Raw genomic sequence first — 17854 nt, forward strand, 5'->3', positions numbered from 1 at the left:
GGAAGATCTCCCTGCTGCCCTTATCATTCCTGCCTCATGTCCAGGGCAGAAATCAAGATTGTGGGATCAGGGAGGAGGCTGGGGCTGGGACACAGAAGGACCATGACTGCATTTGTAGAAAACCTTTAATGTTCCCCAGACTGAGAGGGCCCTATGAGCAAGCTAAAAACCCCCACTGGGAAAGTCCCTGCCATGTCCCAGAACCCTGGAGTGATAAGGGGCTGCATCCTTGCCTGTCAGAGGCTGAAGCCACTACCATCGCCTCGCATGCTACTCCCCCAGCCAGAGCTGGCCTGCTCCTGATCATCCAGGGAGGGCAGAGAGCTGCGGGCACCGGGAAATAGGCGGCCTGGGCGCAGGTTCCAGCATGGAGGCCCCTGAGACAGCCCATTGGAAGAGGAAGGCTGGCGGTTCTCAATGACCAGATCACTGCTGTCATCGTCACTATCGGGCTCAGCAGGCCCAGGCCCAGCAGAGGGAGGCTCTGTCAGACGCCCAGATGCCCCACGCACCACATTATTGCGCTGATTGGCTGGCTTGACAGTAACAATGAGGTTGTGGCTGTTGGCAACCATCATGTCCGTCACTTGGTCCAAAGTCTTCCCAGCCACTTCAATGCCATTCACCTCGAGGATCTCATCACTGACCGCCAGCAGCCCTGTACTCTCAGCCAGGCCCCCTCGTACCAGGCGCGAGATGAAGATGCCTGGAACCCGTTCCAGGCCCTGGGGAGCTACACGCACGCTCATGCCATCTCGGATGTAGAAACCCAGGGGGCGGTCGGAACCATGCTTGTGTAGCCGCACCCGTCGGTGGGTCTCAGGCAGTAGGTCCACATCAATGACTGAAGAAACCTGGCGGAAATCTTGGGGCAGGCTGATTAGCAGGGGTGGCCGGGTGCGCAGGGGTGCCACTGGCCGAAGTAGGAGCCCTTTCTTGCGCCGCTGCAGCGAGTTGGAGGCAAAGGCCAGGCCGCTGGAGTCAGCTTCTGCTGCAGGAGAGGGGGGCGCTGAGATCAGAGACTCTGCTCTCCCACTTGGGCCCTTTTCCATCAGGCCCAGGCCTGGGGAAAGGGGTATTGTAGCTATTTCCTACCACTTGGAGGTCAGGCCAAGGGCAAGGACTGCAGAGGGTGAAGCCTGGGTGCCCTGGGCATGGACTAACCCTTGTAGACTTGCCCTGTCACCCTACCCCACAAAGGCTGCCCACTGTACCCCATCCTCCTCACCCCGCTTCTGCACTAGCAGGCGCAGCGGCGGGGGCCCACTGGCCAGGGCCCGGTGCAGGCTGTCGTCGTTGGTGAGGGGCAGTAGGTCGCCGTGAGCATCCGTATAACCAAGCAGCACGTCCAGGCCCGGGATCTGGTGCACCGCACGCAGCAACCGCGAGAACTCTTGGAAGCCGCTCACGGAAGCGCGAGGCAGCGCGAAGCGTCGGAACTCGGCGTCAAACTGGAGGCAGGGGGTGGGGGGAGAGGAGGGGTCAGCACGGAGCCCGCGCCCTTTGTCATCACAGGTCCGTGGGTGGCAGGGGTGGGAAAGATAGGGTTGCCGCAACAGCTGCAGCCTTGCGCCCAGACCTCAGCTTCATGGTAAGGGACGCTGTCCAAGGTCTTCTCCCCGCCCTCAAGGTACCCATGCCACAGAGGGACTCTGGAAGCCGGCAGTGGAAGGAAGGAGAATGGATGGGGGAAAGCGAGAAGAAAAGCCAGAGAATGGGACGTGGAGGATGGAGGAGAGAAAAAGATAGTGGGGACCAAGGAGCCAGGGAGGGCAGAATGAAGGAATTGGAAGCGCCTAGGGCCGAGGCCGGAGCCCGGGCCGGAGGGGCCCTTACTTTGCTCTTCACCTCGACGATGCTGTCGGGACTGCGTGCAGGAGTCCTCTGTGGCCTGGCCATGGCGGGGCCGGGCGGGCCAGGGACTGTGCCCCAGGCCGCCCGCCGAGGCGCAGGTGCACAGCCCAGCCGGCCGGCCCGCGCCGCCCCGCCCCTGGCGGTAGCGCTCGCCCCGCCCTCCCATCCGGACCATGACGTCAAGTGGGCAGCGACTGAGAGTGGAACGCGGAGTCCACGTTTCCCAGGAAACGGAGATGGGGGTGGAGACGTCGCCTTGTGCTCTTACGTCATTACGCTACGATCCGCGCATCCCTGGAGTCTGGGGGAGGGGCTCGGCCAATCCAAGGGGAGAGTGAGAGAAGTGACGTTTATTGAATGCTGTCTGTGTACTGTTATTTCTACTGGCCTTACAAGACCGCGCATCTTGTAGATGAGTCATAATATTTGCTAAGCCCCCGGGGTCACACGGCGTTGAACTGGCTTCAAGCCAACTCGCTCGGACCACCCTTGGCCGCAGCCTCAGGCTCCAGATCCTCCCCTCTCCATCCAAGCCAGCTCTTGGCCCCTTCTTGCCGTTGTCGGGAGTCTTGACGTACGGCCCAAACGCCGGGCCTCTGCTCGGAGAGATGCCCGGGTAAGAGTAAGCAGACCGGCATCCAGTCTACCCAACAAGAGTCCACAGACAAGTTTCCGATTTGGACGCGCTCGTGCGCACGCGCGGGCACGTACATGGGCGGGGCCTCGACCTCAGGTCCCGCCCAGGCGTCCTGAGCTTCCTCTTCCGACCAGAGGCGTGGCTGCGGCGCCCGCGGGAAACCGGGTGGATGTTTCGCCGCTGGGTGCAACCGCGGGAATGGCAAGCTTGGGGACCCTTGTCCTGCGGCCCTGGATTCGAGAGCTTGTCCTGGGGTCAGAGGCACTCTCAAGTCCGCGGCCAGGGCAGCTGCTCAAGGTGAGCCCCCCACCCCTCTCAGGGCCCGGAGACCAGGGCGGAGCCCTAGGGCGGTGAGATTGACGCCGGTTGCGGCCGTTAGGTTCTGCAGGACGCCGAGGGCCCGGGCCCGTCCCGCGCCCCTGACAGGCCTGACGTCGGGGCTGCGCTGCTTGTGTCCGACGGGACCCACAGTGTCCGATGCCTGATGACGCGGGAAGCCCTAAACACCTCGGACTGGTGAGAGAGGCTCCCTGGGGCCCGGGAAGCTCAGAGTCCAACGGGAGAGCGCGAGGCCTGAGCCCAAGGTGGGCGGGCCCTGGGCTGGTGGGGCTGTGTTCAGGCGGGCTAGGCAGTGAGGGTCGCGCTCGCCGCAGGGAGGAGAAGGAGTTCGGCTTCCGAGGGGCAGAAGGCCGGCTGCTGCTCCTGCAGGACTGCGGGGTCCGAGTCCAAGTCGCCGAAGGGGGCGCGGTGAGTGGTAAGGCTGGCTTGGGCGGGTTACTGGGCCTGACTCTTCGTGACAACTTCCTGAGACCCGTCCCTGAACTCACCCTTCAGCCTGCGGAGTTCTACCTCCAGGTGGACCGCTTCAGCCTGCTTCCCACGGAGCAGCCCCGGGAATGGGTGACTGGTTGGTAAGTGATGACTCCACCCTCCAACTGTTCTCCTCACCCATGCCTGGCTGGCGTTGGCATAGGCCTTTTGGGTGGGAGAGCTTGGGCCCTTAGTAACACTGACTGCTACCACCCTCCACTTTTTACCAGCAACCAGGACCCGGATGTGCAGAAAAAGCTCTATGACTGCCTGGCGTAAGTCTGGGGTTGGGCTCTGGGGCCAAGTCAGGCTTGGTTGGGGAATGGCAAATCTGTGTAGACAGACCTCAGGATTGTTCCTCAGGCCTGTCCCCTCTGTTTCTGTAGGGAGCACCTTTCAGAATCCACCTCCCCCAGTGCAGGTACTTGTAGGGGTTGTCCAATGTCCCTAACTCCCTGTAAAGTGACCTCTCCAACCATCACCTCTTGTTTCCTTAATAAGCCCTCCTCCCCACCCATGCTACCTTCCTCCTCTTTAAGCTTTGGCCCATCCCCTGGTCCCCTGTCCCCAGGCCTTTCACTGTCCCAACTTCTGGATGAGGTGCAGGAGGACCAGGAGCATCGGGGGGCGCTAGTGCGCCTGGCTGAGAGCTGCCTGATGCTGGCAGGCCCTTGCACAGCAACCCCCCTCACCCGCTGGGCCACCTCACGTCACAGGGCCACGGTTAGTCTGGGGTTTCCCTTGGGAAATATCAGGGTGAGTAGTTGGGCTAGGGCCAGGCTGAGAGTTCATGTCCCACAGGGAGAAGCTGTGTACACTGTCCCCAGCCTATGGCTGCACATTTCTGAGAATGACCAGCGAATCCTGAGCTCTCTGGGCCCAGATCAGAGGGCACAGGGTAAGGACGACTGGAGGGGTCAAGAGGGGAGTACCTGGGGGCCCAGCACCTGCAGTGCTGATAAGCCTCTCCTGACTTCTAGGCCCTGAGCTGCCCCCACCAGACCCAGCTCTGCAGGACCTATCGCTGACCCTGATCTCTTCTCCTCCTTCCTCACCCAGTTCCTCAGGTGAGATGGTGCTCAGGCCACAAGCACTTGCTGCTGTCTATCAGTTAAGTGCCCAGGCTGTGCAGGATGCTGTGAAAAGATGCACAGCTGGGTGGGGGATAAACAGTCTCTACAGGCCTGCCTAAGCTCACAGGCCACTCAGCTGGTCTGAGCTAAGAGAGCTGTGCCCACAGTAAGTCTCCTCCTCCCCAGGAATCCCTGCCTTACCCAGCCACATGCCATCAGAGGAAAGTGGTGCCAGCATCAGCCTTCTGCCTGCCCTGTCCTTGGCTGCTGCAGACCCAGTACAGCAGGGCAGCTCCCAGCCCCTACCAGCCATCTGCTCAGTCCCTGGCCCCCTGACCCCCAGTTCCCCACACCCCAGCCATGTACCCAACTCCCCCCTCATGAGCTATACCCCAAGTCTGTCACCCCTTGGCCATGTCCCCAGTCCACACCAGGCCCACGTGACCAGGACCCAGAAACCCAGCCTGGAGTTCAAGGAGCTAGGGTTGCCCTCTAAGAACTGGCAGCACTCTCCAAGGACGAGAACCGCCAAGGGAGCCCTGGAGTCCAGCCCTGTCTGGGTGAGCATAGCCCCTCTACAATTGGAGAGTAGAATGCGGTGGGCCTTGGGTAGAGCTGGGAAGGGAGCTGAGGTAGCCTTGGATGGAGTTAGGGGTCTTTGTTGGCCCCTGTCCAGACACCATACCCCCTTCAGGATCCCCCAAAGAGGCATTGTGATGGTTCTGCCTTCCAATATGAGTACGAGCCACCCTGCAGCTCCCTCTGTGCCCAGGTCCAAGCTGCCAGGTGAGTGCCTGGGGCTGCCCTCACTCTCTTGGTCACCAGTCCCAGTCTCCATTCACCTACAGCCATGGTTCTCTTCCCAGGCTCCCTCCCCAGCTCATAGCCTGGGCCTTGAACTTTCTGATGGAGCCACAGCCGGAGTCTGAGCTAACCCAGTTGTGAGGGGTCCTGCGAGCATGTGGGAGGATGTGTGCACACAGGTCCACGCCTGGGGATGGACAAACAGTGCTCCACGCTCTGCTTCCTTTGAGTTTTTTAATAAAATAATCTCATGCGGCAGGAAAGGAGAGGGTCAGTGTTTGGGGCCGCCGCCTCTTTGGTCTGTGGTTGGGGAGGGTGGTCTTTGCTCAGGGCAAGAGGGCTCTGTAGGCTGTAGGGGCAGAGGCTCAGCTCCAAGGCCAGATCCTGCAAAGAGAGAGGGGGAAGAGAGGGAGGGTCAGGACTGGACTGAGCAGTCCTGCCACCCTCCCAGTTGACCCCAGCCCCACCTTACCTAGGCTTGGAGACGGGGGTGCCTCAAGCTTTGGCCTGCGCTTGAGGACAGGGGAGCGCTGCAGCCGCAGGGGCCGTTCTGAGAGACACAGAAAGACAGGGTGGGTTGCTAAGGGCTTCTTGCCTATCCCCAACCCCCTCCCCCACCTCACACTATTGCCTTCAGAGCCTCCCTCTTCCCCTGTATCCTCCCACCCCTGGCAGGGGTTGTCTTTTGGAGGTGGAGCCAGGGCCAGTAGAAAGGATTTGTCAGACCCTTGCTCCTGGCCTTCTGGCTCCTGGTTTCTCGACTCGTCACATCACTGGTGACCCCCTCCAAGGACCAGAGCCACAAAGGAAGCCCTGGAGCCCACCCTTCCCCATCTCCTCCACTCAAGCACACAATGGAGGAGTCTCCCCTCACCAACAGGGGCCTGGAGCTGGTCCTCATGCACAGACACTGCTCGCCGCCCTGCCGAGAGAGGCCTCGGCCTCAGCTGGCCATCTGGGGGAGGCCAGGGTATCAGGGTATGATCCCAACAGCTGCCCCTACTCCAGCCCTTGCCTCCCACCTTCAGGGTCCCCAGAGGAGCTGAGTCCCCCAACAGGGACTCCTCCAGTCCCCAACCCAGTATTGGAGTGGAGGCTAGGGCGCCTGCTTACCTTCGTTCCTGGGACCCAAGCAAGGATCCTCTGGGAGGCCCAGGCTGTCCGGGGAGGGACTGGCTCTTCGGGGGCTTGGGCTGGGACAAGGGGAGGGGGGCCCTGGACCATCCTGTTGGCCCCAACCACGGCCTCTGAGCTCTGCATTCAGCTGCTGCCCCAGTGTCTTCCAAGTGGCGGACTCAGGGCCCTGGCCCCCTAGACCAGGTCTGCACGAGGGGTCTACAAGGAGAAGGGTGTCAGCCAAGACTGGGCCAGGCATAGGAGGTAAGCCTGTCCAATGGTCCGACCCCCTCCTGCCTTTCCCCCAACACACACAGTGGCCTTCACTCACCAGCAGACACGGAGTGGGTGCGGGACTTGATTGAGATGGGAGGGGTCTCCGTGGAACTGTCCATAATGTCACCTGCAAGGTGGGGCTGGGGACTCAGACCTTGGGGGGTGAGGGGAAGAAAAACCTGGCCTCTCCCCCTCCCTCCCAGGAGAGAAAGTGCCTTGGGGACTATCTCTAAGGACATCCCCCTCCCCAAAAATGTACTGCCCTATCCCAGTGTCTCACTTACCATCTGAGCCGGCCTTCTTGATCTCTCCATCTTTGCTCTGTAGGAAACAGGGAAGTCAAGCTCGGTCCTGCCCTGCTCCCACCCTAGCCTTATCCTTTTGTTCATTCTTATGCTTGTAACTGCCACTAAATGCCCCCGTGGGCTAGGCAAGAAGATGGCAAACCTAGTCCAGGCTCTCACAGTCTGGGATAGTGGACATTTAACACAGAAACATCCATATGCATGCACATCACACAGATAAGGTGATTTCTTAATTCTATGATAAATTTTTCTTATTTTCCTGAAAAATTATTAAATGGATAGGACAAAGGGCTGTGGTTCTTACTAGGGACTGTGATCAGAGAGTGGCATTAGCAGGGTGGCCACGGAACAGAGTCAGGGAAGGTCCACAGGGAAATGCAGGGATGGATGAGGAAAAACCCGGTGTAACCCACAGGTGGTGATGAGAGGCTGCAGGTGGGGCAGGGAGGAGCTCCAGACAGGAACAGTGTGTAGAGGCTCTGAGATGCCACCAGGGGTGGACAGCAGTGAGCTGAATGCAGTGACGGGCTGAGACCCCCACAGGGCCTTGAGGCAGGGTTAGGAGTCAGGGCAGTGTCTTGAGAGGAAGTCCCTGGAGGGCTTGCTGTTTCAAATGCAGATGACAAGGTCAGATTTCTGTTAGATCTGCATTGAAAGGACCATTCCAGTTCTGAAGAGGAGATGTCAGTGGCCTGGGCCAGAGCAGAAGCCAAGAAGGAAGAAAGGTTGAATCTCATGACTAGTTTCCGGGGGAAGGGGTAGAACGGACAGACTTGTCTGTGTGTCACAAGTCTCCTAGTCACATATGTCACCCACAGACTGCCACAAACCACGTCACCTGCCCCCTCACTTCGCACTTGTGTCCCTCCCAACTCACTTGCTTCCTCTTGCCTTCAGCACTCCCGCTGCCTCTGCTCACACCGATCCTCTGCAGCATCACCTGTACCCGCTGTTCAAATGATGGGGCCAGCTCTGTGTCTCCCCGCTCCAGGGGCCGCCGCTGGGGACAGAGATGACTGAGTGGGGAGAGAGCCCACTGCCCTCAGGTCCAGCAGAGCCCTCACTCCCTGTCATCAGATCTCACCTTGTCAGATCTGGCACCCAGTGTAGCTTCCTCCTCCTCAGCAGGTAGCAGTATCATTGAGTAGGCCTTGCTTTCCCGAGTGTAGCGAGGCCGGCTCCTGCGGGCAGGGTCAGGACTGCCGGTGGTTCCCTCAGCCCCACCAGGCTCCTCACCACGGCTAGGACGGGCTGGTGGCCGCAGCAGGTCCCCAAGTGTGGTTTTTCGAGTGCGGGGAGCTGCCCCAGGGCTGGTCTCTAGATCAGGCCGTGGCCCCCGAGTTGAACGAGGCTTCTTGAAGGCAAAGAGGGTACCCAGCTTCTTTCGCAGTGTACGGGGGACAGGGGTGGTACCCCCCTCTGTGGCCGGGTCCTCCTCGGGGGCCCAGCTGTGGGAATAGCCAGCAGTGAGTGGGAAGGCCCATGAAACATCCCACCCTCTCCCACCCCTGCAACTGCCCGTCACTCACAGGCGATCCTGTTGGATCAGCCTTTTGGAGAAGAATTCCTCCACGCCCTCGTCCACGCGGGCACTGAGCCCATTCCCTTCCTGCGGCAGGGCTGGGGGCACCTGGGGGACACCACAGGGTCAGGGCTGAGTGTAACCATGACTTCTCCCCACCTCCCTTGTCCAGCAGCCTGGTCTGGGCAATTCCAGGACCTGGGAGCTGAGGTGACCCTAGGGGGCTGCTGACACAAGCTCTCCCACTGTCCAGCTGGTGGGCAGAGATGCTGATGTCACATACCCCCTCACCTGAAGTTGGCCCTGGACACACACACACCCAGCCCACACTCATTCTTGTCCCACAGAGTATCCTACACATCCTGAACCACCTAGTCACCAACAGGCTAGAACCCATCCACCCCCTGGGTTACATGTTCCCACTTGCCACCCCCTCTGCTCCAAACAGTTCCCTGCAGTGCCCCCCCCCCACCCGGCCTGCTGCCAGCTCAGCAGCATCAGCTGCTGCGTCAGACCCTCCCCGGGGGGGCCTCAAGCCAGCTCCACCCCCCCTTCCGCCCTGTGCCCACTGCCCGCTCCAGTACCCAGCCCACACATACATCTCCCCACACATACACCCGCCGGACATGCAGTAGACGCAAGATTGTCCCTGCAGCCCAGAGGGCTCAGCATCTTTCAGTAACCCTGGGGGAGGGAGGATAAGACGGACACACATCCACACATGCAGCAGGCCAACCCAAGACGGAGTCCTATACACAGGCCACCCTCAATGGAACCCACACACCCTTGACCCTACGTGGGCATAGCTTGGGGTGGGGGGGTGGGGGGTGGTCAGGAAGAAGCCAAGGCGGGGCTGCATGACCAGGTGGTCTTGGGACCCCACAACCCACCTCCTTGCTCGCCATCTCCCTTGAAGAGCGAACGGGCCACCCGCGACCCCCAATTGCACGAGCCCTGGAATGGGGGGAGGGCCCTCACCTGGGGGCCCCCCGGTGGTGGGCGGTGGTGGTGCTGGCGCCGCGGCCGCGGCCGGGCCCGGGTCGGGTGGCGCAGGGGCTGCCCGGCGGGTGGAAGGTCCATACGAGGCAGCGGGCCGGCCGGGGGCCCGGGGGCCGCGGGGCTTGGAGAGCCACGCGCGGACGGCCCCGCCTGCGGCTCCGCATCTTCTCCCGGAGCCGCCAGCTCGGGCTTCGGCTCTGGTTCCTCAGCAGCACCTGAGGGAAGAGCACCAGAAGAGCACCAAGCGCCGAGCCCAGGGAGGTGGCGGCAAGGAGGCGCTAGGGCAGCGGGGGACCCGCCCAGGGCGCGGGGAGGGGCCCGGCTACGCCGCCCGCCCCTCCGCCCGCCCCACCCCCGCTGCCGCTGTCCGTGGTGCTGAGCGCGGCCCCGCACAGCCGCCAAGCATGCGCGTCCTGGGGGTAGGGAAAGGGGCGGGGGGAGGCGAGCGGAGACAATGTCCCGCTCCGCGCTGATTGACTACAGCTGATCCCAACCTTGCAGGTTGCACGGGGGTCCTGATTTGGCCCAGTCAAGGGTCAGGGAGTTCCCAGTACAGAGCTGAATGAATGTGTCCAGGTCCGCAAGTCTAATGGAGCCCCTGCCCAACCTGGGTAACTCCCTTTCCCCCAGACTGACTTACTGTGAGTGGAAGGGACCAGGTGAAGACAATGGCTGGGCTCAGGCCATTTCTGTAGAGGGCTGTCATCCTGGTGGGGAGGGCACAAACTCAGCCTGGGATGGGGGAGCTTCCTCTCTACCTTTCACACTCCAGAACAAGATGGGAAGATCTCGAGTTCTAGGTCCATACTTCTGGGACCACCTACCTTCTGCTCCTCTTTATCCTCCTCCTTTTCCTTCTCCTCCTCAGGGAAGAAAAGATCTTCCAATTCCCCAGGCCCAAGGGGACTGGGCTCACCTCCATCCAGTGCTGGTATGGCAGGGGGCATTGCCACTGTTGCCTGCTGAGCCAGACTCTCCACCTGCAATACCAGGCACCCCAAAGATGGCCAGGTAGGGCCTCAGCCATAGTCCCACTGGTGCTAAGGGAACCCTAAAATACCTGGCTACATGACCCCAGAAGACATTACAGAACCCCTGCAAGGCAGTAGCCAGGTCATTCTGTGTCTGTGTGTGTGTGTGTGTGTGTGTGCGCGCACGTGTGTGCAGGCGTGCAAGCACACAGTTCCCCCTCACCAGCCGATCCCGGGCAGCACTCAAACCCGCCAGAGCCTGAGCCACAATGCTCTCTGCCAAGGTCCCTGTGACTGACAGCCGCATGTCTCTGAGGGCAAGAGAGGGCAAATGTTAGTGTGCTGTCTCTGCCCAGCCCTGTCTAGCCAAGCCCATCCCCATCCCCATCCAGCCTACCTGAGCCTAGTGAAGGCATCTTGCAGCAGGTGCTCTGGGAGCAGCTCTGGGAGGCCCCTTGAGCCCACCAGGACCCCCTCTAGCTGATCCCTCCACCTGGGTCCCTGCAGCATCTGTGGGCAGAGGCTCCTTGTTGTGTCCAATGTGGCCTGAGTGAAGTCCTGGACAAAGGTCAGAGCACAGTGAGGGTGTGACCAGGCCCAGACTGATTGGCTTAAAACTCAGACCCCCACAGAACATTGACTCAAGGGATATGACAGTCAAGCCTATGGGATGGGGGTCAAGCCTGCATATAGAGGTGGGGCTGGGTCAAGGATACCATCTCACCTGAATGTCCTGGCGGCAGACCTCGCCCACCTGTCCGAGGAGGCCCTCCAGCTTCTGCCGCAGCTGCCATTGATGGCTTGGGGAGCTCCCAGCCTCATATAGAATGGGGAGAATCTGGAGGCCAAGGAGGAAAAGGAGTTGCAAGTTGACACGTGACTAAGAGAGGAAGGGTCCTCATAGCAGGAGGGGGTGCTCACACTGAGAGAGAAGTTGGCGTTTTGGATGGCATCCTCAGCCTGGTGCACAGCGGCTTCACCCTGGGGCCCAGCCCCACAGCCCAGCAGCTCCACATGCTCCTGCACCGACTGACACAGCTCGTTCACTTCCTGGGGAGCATCAGGAATTAGTCCCAGCCTGGTCCCCTCCCAGTCCCCCCCCGACTCTAACTGCCTCCTTTCCAGGGTCTCCAACAAGGTGGGTGAGGGCCTGAAGCCAATATGATCAGGCCAGCCACTTAAGAACCCTATCTGTTCAAGGAAGGAGAGCAGTGTCTCCTTTGGTTCATTGTAGGGACTTTATATGTACTTTCGAAGTGTTCAGAATAGGAAGGAAAGGAGATGTTAGTCATGTCTGTGTTTTAGAAGCTCAGTCTGTTCACCATCCACCTAGAGAATAGACTGAGGGGTAGAGAGAAATAGGAGTGAGGAGACATAGAGGAAGAACCAGAGGAGCAAGTGATAGTGGGGGTGGGGGTGAGGAGTGGTGTGTTTCCCTTTCCAAAGGAAGGACCAAGGAGGACTGTGGGGGCTCCAGTGTGCCCACAAGAAACCTGGCCTGAATCTCTGTCCACAGCACTGGGTGGGTGTGGGCACCAGTGAGATTGGGCTCCAGGGTAGAGAGAAGAATTGGTGGGAGATGACAAGATCACTTGAAGATGTATAGAATGTGAAGCCCCTGCAGGATGTCTGGGTCAAGATGCCTGGGCTCTGGAGCCCGGAAGACAAGTGAGATTTGGGAATGCAGAGGTGGGAACATCTCACAAAGGCAAAGTAGTGGAGGGAGATGAAGCCAGAAAAAGAGTTGCTGGGTTTGGCCACAACAGAGATCAGTGGAGAGGGGAGGGGAGCCCTGTGAATGGGAAGACACAGATGGGGCTACAATCAGGGGGGGAATTTAAGGGAGGATTTTTAAATACCTCCCATCTTTAACAGGAGAGCCTATTTAAATGCTTTAAAAAAGCAGCCAGCGGTGTTATTTGGGGGAGCTATTTCAGGAGCTGTTGGCTCCTCTCCAGACCAAGGAGAAGGACTTCTCTGGGACAGCAGGATTCAGGCACCCTGGCCCCAGGAAAATCAGACCCTCAGACCCAGGCGCCACAGCTTTCCCCCTCCCCTGTCTTGGGGGAGGGGACACTGACCTGCTCAGAGGGGTCCGAGACAAGACCTAGTGGCTGTGGGCGGGAGATGCAGTCAGAAGAGGCGTGGTCTGCGCGGTTGTTCCTCAAGAGACAGGCTTGGATCTGGGAACAAGGGATATTGAGAAGCGGCGGGGGGGCGGGGCCCCAGCACACAGCAGGTCAGGGGAGGCGAAAGCGGAGCCCCACCTGATGCACTGCACGTGCTGTCAGTTCCGGGCGGCTGCGCTGTGCCTGGGCCACGTCGTTCAGTGGCAGAGGCATGGCCTTCAGGCTGCGGTTCTGCTCAAGGGCCTGCGCCACGTCCAGCAGGCCCAGAGCAGACGTGTGGTTCCGGTCCCAGACTACAGACCTGGGCCCGGCCGTGCTTCAGTCGGGGGCGGAGCTCTGCGAGGCCCCACCCAACCCACTGGCCTTGTCCATTTGCCTCGCGCACCAATTCGTTCCATTTGCTTCGTCTCATTCAGCCCCGCCTCTTAGCCCAGTAAGCCCCTCTATACCACGCCCTCCTCCCCCATTGGTCCCACCCCTCTGACCCTGCCCACCGGAGTCTGGTGTTGACTCGAAGCGCCTTGGCCAGCATCTTGGCTCCCGTATCCCCCATGGCGTTGCCACTGATATCCAGCGCCGTCAGATTTGGATTGGTGCCCAGGGCCCGGAGCAAGACGCTGGCACCCAGTTTCAGCCGCGACTCTGCCACGGACAGAGACTGCAGGGGCTGGAGTTAAGAGAAAGCCACTTGTCGTTGGAGTCAGGGGTCAGCAAGGAGGGCAAGTCACCGGGTCTGAGGGAGCAGGAGTCAGAGGAGCCACAGGGGTCCATTGCCTGAGGATCCCGCACAGTCCCGTGAACTCACACAGTCGTCATCCTGCATAAGCTGGACAATCCGGTGCAGGACGTCATCCAGGGTCTCCCTGTGGGCAGGGGCTGCGGTTGGGGGGGGACTCGGGTGGCAGGGTGCTGTCTGGGAAGCCCAGGAGTGGAATGAGGGCTCACTTGCACCGGACGTTGAAGTTCCTTCCAAGCGCCACATGTCGCAGGGACCGACTCCTCCCGATGGCCAGCACCAGAGTGACCATGTCTGAGCCGAAGCCTGGGGATGGCTCGGGTCACACACAAGGCGAGGCTGTGGGGACGGGAGTGGGATGGGAATTGTGTGGAGGGAGGGAGGATGGGTTTCCCGGGAGCCTCACCATTATCCGCCAGATCCAGGGAGCTCACTGCGCCAGCATCGCACACTAAGTCTTGTATCACCTGAGCCCCCGCTGAGCGCAGCTGAAGGTGGAAGGTGGGGCGCGCTCAGGCCAACAGGCCACAGGTGGGGAGGGACGGCCCTGCGCTCCCGCCTCGCAGCCCCACTCCCAAGGTGTGGGCCCACTGCCTGCTCACATTTCGGAACTGGACGCTCACCTCACAAGCGCTGAGGTCCAGGTGCAGGTCGCTCATGTGCGTGTTGAGTGCGAGCCCTTCCAAAAGGGCCCTGGGAGGGGATGTCACAGGGGTTGGCAGGAGCTGGGAAGGGCCCCAGGGTGCGAACGAACAACAAGAAGGAAGGGCCAGGATGCCAGGGAGGTTGTGGGTGCAATAGGAGCGGGATGAGGAGCTGGAGGCCTGGCCTGGGAGGTGGCCGCACAGGCGGGGGCGTGGCTGTGGGCAGCGACACTGACCTGAGAGCGTCCGGCGGCAGCTTGCAGCCCGCCAGGCCCAGGTGCCGAAGCGTCCCCGCACGGCTGAGGAAGAGCTGCAGCGCGGCGGGCGCAGCCCGGGACTTCCTGGGGTGGGGGAGCGGGAGGAGTGGGCTTCCGAAAGCAGGAAGACAGCCCCGGCGTCTCCCCTTGCCCCGACCCGGCCCCCTTACGTGCGGGAGAAGACGTTCCTTGAAGCGTCGAGGTGGGTGAGGTTGCAGCAGCAGCCGCGGGACAGCGCTGCAAAGAGCTGCAGGAGGAGGGTGTGGGCTACACCGGCCAGAGGACTGAGCCCCTCCCCGCCCTCCAGTCTACCCTTGGGCCTCTGGCCCTGCCACCAGCCCTACAGATCATCCCCCCCATTGACCACCCCCTCACAGTGTCCAGGGCAGTGTCGGTGCCTGCGAGATTCAGGAATGTCAGAACATTAGGACGGCTCAGGAAACTATAGAGGCCCTGGTGGGAGGATGGGAGTGGGAGGGAGGGAGTCAGGGATCGCTTCACCAAGAGCTTTCGCTGCCTGCGGTGCCCCCAATCACTGCCCCTAAAGACAGCCACTCACCCCATTGTCCTCGGAGGCCCCCAGAGCCCCGGGGTTCCCGGAAAGGTCCAGGTGGGTCAGGGCAGAGTCAAAGGCCGTGTTGGAAGCCAGTGCCCGGCCCAGAGCCCTCATTCCTGGTGGTAGAGGGGGGAGTGGCTCAGCAATCAGGCAGACCCACCATCCCGCTCCACCTACCCTACCCCATCCTTGGCCTACCCCGCGGCGTCAACCCTGTCTGCGCTAGGCTGAGTCTCCTCAGGGCTCCAGGACGATGCTCTAGGTGTCTGCTGAGGGCAGCCACACCTAGGGGATGGGGGCAGCCATGTGGTTCCAGGTATCACCTTCTCCAGTGCCAGCCCCTGGGAGTTCCCCAGGCTCAGCCATACCTCGGTCATCCAGCAGGTTCCCCGCCAGGCTGAGCTCCCGCAGCCCAGAGCTCGACTGCCCTGCCAGTGCCTGGGCCAGTCGCCGGACAAAGTCTCTGGGGACCAGATAGATGCCAGGCATGAGACTCTGACCCTGGATTCCCAACTCCTCCCCAAACCACTAGCCTCCCAATCCCAAGCCCCTAGGCTCTCCTCCCCAAGCCCTACCCTGTCCTCCTTACCCCCTCAGGCCACAGGTCTCCAGCACCAGCTCCTCTAGGTGGGACGACTGACTCATCATGTGCAGAATCTGTTCCAAGACCTCAAGGCTCTGAGAACCAGAGTGGGGGCTCAGTTGGCTGCACCCTGGACCCCGAACGCTTGGCCCCTCCGTGTCCCTACACTCTCACCAGCTTCATGTCCACACAGGAGAGGCACCGGAACCACAGGTTGTAGGACAGGGCAGCCACACTCAAAGCCAGGTCCCTGGGTGGGAGAAGGGGCAGGGGCAGAGCTCACGGCTCTCCAGCCAGATCCTAGGCCCAGCATCCCCCTCCGTGGAGAGGCTGAGGCCCAGGAATGTGGATCATGGAATCTTCCTCCCTTCTTAGGCCTAGCAGGCTACTTACCGACTGCCCAGATGGCTAAAATCTCCTAGGCTGAAATGGCGGCAGCCTTGACGATGGTAGATGGTGTCCACATCCTGGATGGGTAGAAAGTGTCTTCAACTGGCTTGGGACCACAAGGGGTAGCGAGGGACTCAATGCACATGGGGGATCAGATGTCTACAGAGCCCCCCGGAGAGGGCCATACCCTCACCCACTGAATCTCCTCTCGGAAAGGGAAGCCATTGTAGTCACACAGAGCCTCGTATGTCTCCAAGAAGCCACCTGGGGAGGTGCCAAGGGTATGACGGGGCAAGGGTGTGGGGAAGAGAGAGACAAAAGGTCAGAGATAGAGAAAGATCAGACCCAAGCTGGGTGGCGGCTGTGCCTTGAGTGGCTCTGCTCAGTTTGGGAGACCTCCACATCCAGGGGTCTGGGGCTGCAGGAGGGGGTAGGCTGGAAGCCCTGTGTGGCCCTGCCTTAGCCCTTACCACAGGGGCTGCTGGGTGAGGTGGCCTCTGAGGGGCTGCTTCTCTCCAGCCTAGCCAGCATGGAGGGGGGTGTGGGCCTCCGGAATAGCTTCCTGGGGAGGGGGATAAAGGCGAAGGGGACAAGGTGCTTCTAGCCCCTGGGATGTGAGGCAGCCCATTTGCATCATCCAGAGCATCCCCCCACTGCCCTCCTTCCCTGCCAGCCCCTTGCAGTTGCTAGGCCTCACCCAAGAGTTGAGCGAGGGAAGACCTTCTTGATGGCAGCAGCAACATGCTGGGCCAGCTGTTCCAGGGCAGCCACCCCAGGAAACTCCAGGACCAGCTCAGGCAGGGACTCCAGCTCAAAGGTGACCTGGCAGAGGTGGGCAGCTGAGCTGGGCTCCATGTGTGGGGGCAGGTGCAGGGGGAAGTGAAGACCAGGCTGCAGGCCCTGGTGGGATACTAGGGGTCTCACCTGAGGGGGCGTCTCCTGCAGTGCCATGGCCTGGACCTCCAGGTAGCTGAACGTGCAATCCACCTATGGAGCGCCTGGATCAGCTGGGACCAAGGCCCGAGCCCCACCCTCCTAGGAGCCCAGTCCTTTGTGCAGCCTAGAGCTCAGAGCCAGACCCGCCTAGACTCCAGTCTTGCCTGCTGCTGGGAGCCCAGTGCTGTTGGAAGGGCAGAGCCCACAAGACAAGACAGACAATGCTACAGATGCAGCTCTCGTGAAGGAAGCTTCTGGAGGGCAAGGGGAGTGGCAGCCAGGCCCTGGGACATACCCTCAGAGGAAGACAGGTATGGAGCAGGTAGGCTCTCCATCGTAGCAGTGCCTGGAGGGAGAGAGGGTCTGACACCCTGGGCAGAGCAAGAGGCTTTTTCCGCCTGGGCCCCAATGGCCCTCCCAGTCTCTGCCCCCTGTCGTACCAGGACATGACCTCGATCAGCACCCTCCCGCTCTGGTAGCCAGGTTTTCAGCAGCAGCTCCGCCTCCTTGGGCCACAGGAACCTGGTGATCTCCCCTGTGGAAGGGCAGCCTGCTGGGTGACTTTGGTCCTCCCGTGGAGGTCTGTACCAGGCTACGGGCCTGAGCTCACCTTTGAGCCAGCAAGGAAGGAGTGGAGTGGATCTCAGGCAGCCAAGCCCTCCGGAGGAGCAGAGAGAACCGCTTGGCCTGCGCCCCGGAGCGCTGAGTGGGCCTCTGGTTTGGGGGCCGCACTGCTTCCTCCCAGCCAAATAGAGGAGAAGGGGCAGCGCTTACCTCGCAGTTCACAGGATATGCCGTCAGGGGTCTGGGCCATGGGGCCGGGCCTGGTGGCCAGCGTGGCCCAAGGAGCTCTGACGAGAAACAGCAGCGGGCGGGCGCGCACAGGAAGCCTGGGGCCCCGGCCCGCACTTCAGCCACCTGCTCCTCCTGCAGCGGAAAGTACGCGCTGCTTCCTGCCAGGCCGCCCCCGGCCCGGCTCCTCCCCGCCCGGCCTCTGTGGGCCGGGAGCAGTCGCCTGGGTATGGGGTGTAGGAGGGGGCAGAGTCCCAGCGGCCCGCTCGCCCCGTCGCGCAGGAGCTACTCCGTCAGGGTAGACACGAGGTGGGAGTGTGTGGCCAGGAGGGTCGCGCGTGTCGCGTGCCTCCTGCGGTTCCTAGCCCCCTACTTCCACCCCGCACCGCAGTCCCTGCCGCGAGCACCAGGGGGCGCTGCCCTCTAGGGGATCCGTGAGGCCCACCCCCGGTTTGAACCCTCCC

The 17854-nt window shown here is 61.4% G+C and overlaps 3 protein-coding genes across 13 annotated transcripts; 1 reads left to right on the plus strand and 2 right to left on the minus strand.

The window, feature by feature from the left end:
- Positions 1 to 52: 52 nt before the first annotated feature.
- On the minus strand, positions 53 to 1984 carry PARD6A (par-6 family cell polarity regulator alpha). Of its 2 annotated transcripts, none has more exons than XM_004431736.2 (3): positions 1837 to 1914; positions 1229 to 1451; positions 53 to 991 (listed from the first exon to the last, which is right to left on the minus strand). In XM_004431736.2, exons 1-3 carry the CDS (start codon positions 1897 to 1899, stop codon positions 237 to 239), a joined length of 1041 nt encoding a protein of 346 aa, XP_004431793.1. In that variant the 5' UTR covers positions 1900 to 1914; the 3' UTR covers positions 53 to 236. The 2 variants fall into 2 exon arrangements, with proteins under 2 accessions (XP_004431793.1, XP_014643970.1); XM_014788484.2 differs by having other exon boundaries at positions 57 to 988; positions 1837 to 1984.
- A 346-nt stretch (positions 1985 to 2330) lies between these two features.
- Positions 2331 to 5441, plus strand: ACD (ACD shelterin complex subunit and telomerase recruitment factor). Of its 2 annotated transcripts, none has more exons than XM_087420099.1 (12): positions 2331 to 2788; positions 2871 to 3007; positions 3145 to 3238; positions 3326 to 3402; positions 3532 to 3576; positions 3688 to 3728; positions 3873 to 4024; positions 4103 to 4199; positions 4282 to 4368; positions 4561 to 4934; positions 5069 to 5160; positions 5241 to 5441. In XM_087420099.1, exons 1-12 carry the CDS (start codon positions 2690 to 2692, stop codon positions 5317 to 5319), a joined length of 1374 nt encoding a protein of 457 aa, XP_087276225.1. In that variant the 5' UTR covers positions 2331 to 2689; the 3' UTR covers positions 5320 to 5441. The 2 variants fall into 2 exon arrangements, with proteins under 2 accessions (XP_087276225.1, XP_014643966.1); XM_014788480.2 differs by having other exon boundaries at positions 2333 to 2788; positions 3688 to 3722.
- CARMIL2 (capping protein regulator and myosin 1 linker 2) lies at positions 5394 to 17776 on the minus strand. Of its 9 annotated transcripts, none has more exons than XM_087420092.1 (40): positions 17373 to 17776; positions 17209 to 17256; positions 17039 to 17133; positions 16894 to 16944; positions 16587 to 16649; positions 16360 to 16484; positions 16133 to 16224; positions 15856 to 15926; positions 15666 to 15739; positions 15447 to 15522; positions 15279 to 15367; positions 15058 to 15152; positions 14888 to 14974; positions 14693 to 14805; positions 14509 to 14586; positions 14304 to 14380; positions 14113 to 14217; positions 13856 to 13925; positions 13639 to 13720; positions 13442 to 13538; positions 13302 to 13359; positions 12991 to 13163; positions 12635 to 12797; positions 12449 to 12550; positions 11289 to 11417; positions 11092 to 11205; positions 10765 to 10925; positions 10591 to 10678; positions 10221 to 10376; positions 10037 to 10103; positions 9376 to 9611; positions 8405 to 8505; positions 7960 to 8323; positions 7753 to 7875; positions 6855 to 6891; positions 6626 to 6697; positions 6292 to 6513; positions 6053 to 6100; positions 5651 to 5728; positions 5394 to 5562 (listed from the first exon to the last, which is right to left on the minus strand). In XM_087420092.1, the coding sequence occupies exons 1-40, from the start codon at positions 17410 to 17412 to the stop codon at positions 5450 to 5452; spliced, it is 4233 nt and encodes a 1410-aa protein (XP_087276218.1). In that variant the 5' UTR covers positions 17413 to 17776; the 3' UTR covers positions 5394 to 5449. The 9 variants fall into 9 exon arrangements, with proteins under 9 accessions (XP_087276218.1, XP_087276217.1, XP_087276220.1 ...); XM_087420091.1 differs by having other exon boundaries at positions 6053 to 6133; XM_087420094.1 differs by lacking the exon at positions 17209 to 17256.
- Between the last annotated feature and the right edge of the window lie 78 nt (positions 17777 to 17854).

Source organism: Ceratotherium simum, chromosome 30 (genome assembly GCF_057802395.1).
Source record: "Ceratotherium simum simum isolate JZ-2026a chromosome 30, ASM5780239v1, whole genome shotgun sequence".
Lineage (NCBI taxonomy): Eukaryota > Metazoa > Chordata > Mammalia > Perissodactyla > Rhinocerotidae > Ceratotherium > Ceratotherium simum.